We start from the raw sequence: 7,500 nt of genomic DNA on the forward strand, positions 1-7,500 counted from the left end.
TGAGCACATCACTGCCAAATGCCCTTTGTGGTTTTGCTACACCACTAGGTGAAGGTCGTAAGTTGCGACAGAGTCTTACGCAGTTATATTACAATTATATTAACTGTAAAACTGGCACATGCCTACATGCCTATAGTCAGAGTTTTCAGCTGTTCTGGATACAGAATTCTACATTTTTTTTCTTATTGAAACCTCAATCAATGTCAGTTCATATCATTGATTTATCAGTCATCGTGTTTCTTACCGCAGGGTTTTATGTGGCATAAAAAGAGGAAAACAGGCATAAAGAGTGAGAATAAAGGGCCAAAAAGAGTCTAAGCACTTTGTGTTGTGGAATGCATGAACGTGCAGGATGAATTGAGACGTCAAAAAAGCGAATAAAACAGTTATGAGCTTGACCGGGGCAGAAAAAGAGATGATTTCACAGCACGGGTTCAGACTTCAGGCTTCAGACGGACCCGTATCTGTGAAACACATCGATCTATCCGTTTCAGAAAGAGAAAGAGAGAAGGAAGGGGAGGGAGGGAGGAAGAGCTAAGGGAAGGAGAAAAAGCAGAGAGAATGAAGGAGAACAAATGAGAGAGGGAAGGAAAGTAAGGGAGATGGAGTAGGAGAAGATAGACAGGGTTTAAAGAGTGTGTAAAAAAGAGGAAAAGAAAGATGTGCTAGCAAAGGAGTGAGAAAGAAGGAAAGAAGTCTTATTTTTACATATTTTTTTATGAACACTAAATCCACTATGTGGGTATAAAGTCATGCCCAGTTAAATCCCTCATGCTCGACACGGCGAACATGATTCCCTCAAGACAAACCAGCATTTTCCCTCCTTCTTTTTTTTCTATTCTTAAAAAAAAAAAAAGCAGGGAAAACTAGCATGCACAAACTAGCGCGCTAAATTCTCATAGCATACCATAATACTGTGATCAAGAGAAGAGCTTTTTTTTTTCCCTTCTATTTCTTTTCAGCACTTGTTCACAACTTCAACCATGCTTTCAATCCAATCCAACACAACACATCACAAACACAACCCTAATGAAAGGTACAATAGTTGAATGGTTCCACTAAAAAAAAACAACAATAAAACATACAACAAAAAAAAAAACGGTAAAATCTCAGGAATTCAGTTGAAGCCAATATGTACAGAAGATTTTATAGATTTCCAGGTAACAAATCGGATTTATTTTCTGTTCAATAAATAAATAAACAAACAAACAAACAAACAAACACCAAGTATTGTCCTTTCATTGCTCATTTGCTTCTGCACAAACCTGCAGTGGATTGCGAATTAGAACTTAATAACCAGTCGGCTGTCGTAAGCATAGTGATGTTATCACCTAAAAAGAGAGAGAGTGGCACAGAAAAGGGGCAGATGACCAAAAATGGGGCGCTCGGCACGGCACAGGCGGGATACAAATCACATTATGTAAACTGAGAATGCGTAAAAAAGAGAGAGATTAAGATTCCCAACAGGCTGAAATACGATCAGCACACAACATCGGACTTACATTCTTCAAACCCACCCTGGCTTTTCTTTTCTGTTCCCCTTTTTTTTTTTTTTTTTCTTTTCTTTCTTTTTTGACAATGATCATAATGGCCTCATTTCACTTTATTTAAAAAAAATTACACAAATGCAATGTGTAAAAGTTTACACAATGTGCGATGAATATTTTATAAATTGCATATAGAAATAGCAAATACCCGTTTAAATCATTTACACATTATATGACTTCATAATATTCGATAGGATTCCCAAATTCTTCTTTTTTTTTTTTTTTTGTATAATCATTTAAAAAAATTGTATTATTTAATTATAATTAAATAATTTATATTAAATATTAAATATATTTATATTAAATATCAAATATTTATATTAGAATATTTAAACATAAAAATTAATTTCCTTACTGTATTTTTTTACATTTCAAGATAATCAGGTGCATTATGCGTAACACACCAGTTTTTTTTTTCCTTCTGTATAACTTTCTTTTGAAAGAATTAATAGTCAAATTAATTTATTAATTTATTTATTATTCCAATTATGAACATAAAAATATTTAAAATACCATTTGTCAAATAAAGTGCACTTTCACAGTAGACATGGCCTATAGATTCGTATTTAAAAATTCTAATTACCGTAATACAATCTACCAATAACCTAATATCAGGGTTATACAAGTTTATAGTATTTTTATATATTATATAAGAATATAATGTTTGTTTTTTTTTATATTTTTGACAAATAGTAAATAGAGACGGTTATTCATATACCCAATCAAATGATAACTCAAATGTGTCAAATAAGAAGCTAATATCTAATATGTCAGAACTATGAAAACTCTTACACACATATATACTAATTTTCTCACTTTTCAAAAAGAAGGAAGGATGTTTTACAACATACAAATATATAAATCAGTCGGTTCGTACCTTCAGTGCCATTTGGTGTCATGGAATTGTTGTTAATGTGTGAGTTGTCGAGGTTCGGGCCGTTCGGAGATTCGCTGCTACCACTGACTCGGCTGTGCGGACTGGCTAGATCCTGCATTTCCATAGACCTGTAAACAATAAAGGCACGGTAAATATGAGCACATATACAGTATAATATACAGGTAAACCTCAATTAATACCTTGTTACCTCTTATTCATACACTATTAAGGTTGGATTAAAACAAAACAAATCAAGCTGAACTAACTAATACAATTAATTAATTAATTAACTAACTAAAAGAAGAAGAAGCAGGGCCAATAGACATAATATTATTAGAATTAATACTTATTAATGATTACTTATTATTACTTATATTTTGGCTAATGTACTCCATATACTCCTTCTTTCTTTCTTTTTTTTTCTTTCATTCTTTCTTTCTTTCTTTCTTTCTTTCTTTATGTATTTTATTTTATTTCTTATTTTTCATCCTCATAATCACTGGACCTGCACCCGTTACTAAAACCGCGTTCCAACGAACACGCTCGCGGTTCGCCGTCTCCCGAGACAAAAACACTTAATGTCCCCCGAGGCACACAAATTACATTTGACACGAATTTAACAATTAATGAGGCGCTTGACGATTGACTGGCCTTGCTCATTTTAATCAGTAATAATTCACGCCATTCACACATGATGCTATTTTCAAACAAACACACACACACACACACACACACACACACACACACACACACACACAAAATGACACATGCACACACATTTTTATCTTATTTTGGGATTGGTGTAGTTCAGTGTTAACAAGAAGGAAACAAGTCCAGGAAACGAGAAATAAAAAGACAGAATTAAAATAAGTTTTCCTTTTCTGGAAAACTGCACCACTAAAAACATTATTCTATCATCTGCATCGCTTTATTATGCATGGCAAATGAAGGCCAGTGTGTGTGTGTTTGTGTGGGTGTGTGTGGAGAGAGAAAGAGAGAGAGAGAGAGAGAGAGAGAGAGAGAGAGAGAGAGAGAGAGAGAGAGAGAGAGAGAGAGAGCATGGCCACAAAACTCAAACACATGTTCATCTGTGTTTGTCTTTGCTAAAAGCCTTATTGTTCTAACGACGTTAAGGAACAATTACAGTGATCGGCCAATCAGCTAACTCGATCTGACGCTAAACACTCCGGCTATCAGAAAACATTCAGCTTTTTTTTTCGGCTTCAAATAACAACAACAATCGCAAAATGAGAACGATGCACACATTACCAGTTTAGAGATTATATGATTACATGACTTCCTGTTTAGACTGTAAAAAGCTAACAATCACACATACAACAGGAAGTCACAGCAAAGTTTTACCTATCAGAACAATTCCAGAAAGGAATAGTGATGTCTTTACTCTCTGCCCCCCCCCAAACACACTCCTGTACCACTTCCTGCATCATCTCATGTCATCGGTCTCTCTTACCTGAAACGTGATGATTCTCAACTAGGCTTTTTTTTTTCTTTCCTTTCTTCGTTTTTTTTTTTTTTGCTTTTCTTTTTTTCTCACTTTTCGTTTGGTGTCTCTCCCCCACCTGCGATGAAAACAACGTCCCTCTTTGTTATTCTAGCTCACTGTCACTGTCCGGATCCATCCGTAACACAATAGACATTGTCTGAGAAAACATTATTGTTATTCCTGAGCAGACGGACAGACAGAGAGAGACAGTGAGAGAAAAAGAGAGAGGAGAAAGAGAGAGAGAGAGACAGAGGAGGAACAGAGAGGCACATTGTCTACGTTTTTTCCTCCTCCAGGTCCTCCCTCCTTCCTCCCAAGAACGAAAGAGCGGGCCCGAAACGAAGGGAAAGGTGATTCATCATTGGACTACGACAGCTGCAAACTGGATTAGTCCTCCCCCAATCAACATGCAAAAGCGGCTTAGCCAAGGTAAGCAGGAAGGAGGGTGAGAGGGTGGGAGGGAGGGAGGTAAAAGACAGAGGGACACAGAGAATGAGAGAGAGAGAGAGAGATGGGAACTTGTTGAACAGAAGCAAGTGGAGCGCAACACCCCTAGCATCTTCACCGTATCTTTCATCTGCAATTGACGCTATCTCAAATTTATCTCCCTGCACTGTGACAGTTCCTAATGACTCTGCCTCGGGCGACTCTGAGGAAAGCAATAGCATGTGCTTGGTTGGGGGGAGTAAGGGATAAAAAAGAATGAGAGAAAGAAAGAGAAAAAAAAGCGATGGTGAGAGCACTTTAGAGCCCCTAAAACGGCAGTCCATCTCTGGCGACGAGGTCAAATTGGAAATGGAGAATGCGGAGAACATATGGAGCCACATATGGTTCTTATGACACTACAAAATGCCCTCTATTACCCCTGTGAGCCGCTTGGGTCGCCCACTTTCTCCCCCGGAGTTTACTGCTTTTTAACCCTTGGAAAAGTCCACAAAAAGTCATTGCATTGATACATCAGTGTAAAAGAAAAGCTAAAAAAAACACAAGCATGCATGTTTAACAGTGTCTATGTATCTGAACACTGAAAACTAAATGTTTCACACTTTCTTTCTCTCTAAGTACCTCAGTGCCTAAGAGTTCCTTTCTAATTAATGACGGTTTATCTGTTAAATCCCCAGACTAGAATTAACATTTAGTGTTCCTATGCTTCAACACGTCAACACTTTATACAGCATTTATTACTGTGGCACAGAGCTTCTTATTGAAAAGCTACAAAATTAAAAACAATATGAAACATTGAGGAAAAAATGGTCAGTGACTAAGATTTAAAGCCACAGTAACAAACTTGAGCGGATATAGATATATAAAGTGTTAATGTATTAAATAGACAAAACTTAGATGAGTTTTAGTGCCACTGGCAACCATCTCTCTGTCTCTCACTCTCTCTCTCTCTGTGTCTCTCTCTCTCTCTCTCTCTCTCTCACTCTCTCTCTCTCTCTCTCTCTCTCTCTCTCTCTCTCTCTTATGGAAAGGGTTATCTTATCTACTCATACTCATAGACCTTTTTATGTTGTTTAAACGGTAATGTGCTAGTTTGTTTTCCTGTTGTGTGCCATTTTTATAAAATATTTATAAAATATTTTTAGGGACTCAAATGTGAATCAGACACAGATTTTTTTTTTCTCCTTCAAATATCTCTCTCTCTCTCTCTCTCTCTCTCTCTCTCTCTCTCTCTCTCTCTCTCTCTCTCTCTCTCTCTTTCTCTCTCTACATATATATATATATAGGGGTGTAACGGTAAACGTATTTGTTCGGTTCAGGGCTTTCGGTTTGGTGCACACGTGTCCCGAATGCAATCTTTTGTATGTTACATCTTTTGTACAGTTAGTGAAGTGTCGCTGTGACTACTTAATCCGTACTGGAAATATGAATTGTTTTGCTCAAAAATAAAAATGCCAAAGAATCCATGGCGTTAACTAGGGCTATGGATTCTTTTGCGTTTTATGTCAATCATTTTAGTGCGTCAATGAACAGAGGATAGAAGAAATAGACATTTGTTAAAGTATGGTTAATTAAATCAAACTGATAAAAAGATAATATCTTCAGAAAATTACTTAATTAACTAAATGTTGAAAACACACACAAACACACACACACACACACACACACACACACACACACACACACACACACACACACACACACACACACACACATATCTGTATTACCCAAATGTGGTCTAACAATTGTAAACTATTAATCAATTTAATTGATGGCAATTGAATTGATTACTCAATTGAATCAATATAAAAAAAAGGTTTATTGCATTCATTTGATTTATTCTATTTTATTTTTATAAAATATAATTTCATATATTATTTTACCAAGCAGGCATTTTTTTTTAAATGGTTTTAAAAAATGTAGACTGTAGATGTTTACAAATGTTAATAATAATCTGCATTGATAAAAAAAAAAAAAAAAAAAAAAAGCAATTTTTTGTTTTACACGTCTTCCTTCTAAGGTACGTGCCGAACTGTGAATTTTGTGTAACATTACACCTGTGATATATATAAAAAATTTGTTTCAAATAAAACGCTTATTTCAAAAATACTGATATTATTTAAGCGATTATCGAACACCCGAGCTACAACTACAGGCTGTTCCTACTACAACCTACAAAACCACAGTATGACTGTATAAAAGTATAAAAACAATATCAGACATACAGTATCAGCCTCTTGTATTAGTGTGCAATGTGAAATGAGATGGAAGTGATATATATGCATATAAGTAAAGAGATTACAGATTACAGCTCGAGACAGAGAATAGTGAGCAGCGTGGCTTCATGCAGGTGAGCGTGTGCAGGTGAAGCGCAAACAAGTGCAAAAAGCCTAACAAGCTTTGAGAGAGAAAGAAGAAGAGCGCACTTTGATGTCCACGTTTCAATTGAGCTTGTACTGAGCACCGCCTTCACAGGAACAAAGCACGGTGTCATCAAAAAAAATAAATAAAGACCAAGCGCACGTCACTCACGACTGTTTGCTCTGAGGTTGTGTTTTTTTTTTTTTTTTTGTAGTTATACCTCAGTTCTTTCCATGAGCACACACATGTATACACACACACACACACACACACACACACACACGCAAGCTACTAAATGGTGACACAATCTACATTGATATTCAATACAATATTCATAAATAATTATAAAAATAACAATAATATTGTAATACTGCAGTTATAATACTGTTATTAGGTGTGTATGTGTGTGTATATATATATATATATATATATATATATATATATATATATATATATATATATATATATATATATATATATATATATATATTAATCCTGGTGGAATCAGTGCTGAATGTATTTTTTTATTTTTTCATTTATTTACTAACTTGAATTCAAACAAACAAAAAATTCATTATCATACTGATCAAGAAAGACGCTGCATCTGAAATGTCCCGGGTTATACTTTATTATTTGGAAACAATTCATTTATACAATATGTATGTGCGTATTTATTAACATTATAACTACATTTATTACTACGTGGAAAATCAAGCAGTGTGTACATCCTAAAGTAACCTGATTTGATTGGATTTAAATACTACTAT

The 7,500-nt window shown here is 35.2% G+C and overlaps 1 protein-coding gene across 15 annotated transcripts in view; it reads right to left on the bottom strand.

Annotated features, from left to right (window-relative positions):
- eya1 (EYA transcriptional coactivator and phosphatase 1) overlaps window positions 1-7,500 on the bottom strand; it is a 51,184-nt gene that overhangs the window by 39,723 nt on the left and 3,961 nt on the right. For 5 of the 15 annotated variants that reach the window (XM_083530272.1, XM_083530282.1, XM_083530274.1 and 2 more), the window contains exon 2: window positions 2,425-2,552. In XM_083530272.1, the coding sequence (XP_083386398.1) occupies window positions 2,425-2,548 (124 nt within the window). In that variant the 5' untranslated portion in view covers window positions 2,549-2,552. Of the gene's footprint in view, window positions 1-1,265; window positions 1,332-2,424; window positions 2,553-3,895; window positions 4,313-7,500 lie in introns of those variants that run through there. The other 10 variants (XM_083530276.1, XM_083530279.1, XM_083530281.1 and 7 more) reach the window with 7 other exon arrangements.

This window comes from Silurus aristotelis (assembly GCF_946808225.1).
Source record: "Silurus aristotelis genome assembly, chromosome: 25".
Taxonomy (NCBI): domain Eukaryota; kingdom Metazoa; phylum Chordata; class Actinopteri; order Siluriformes; family Siluridae; genus Silurus; species Silurus aristotelis.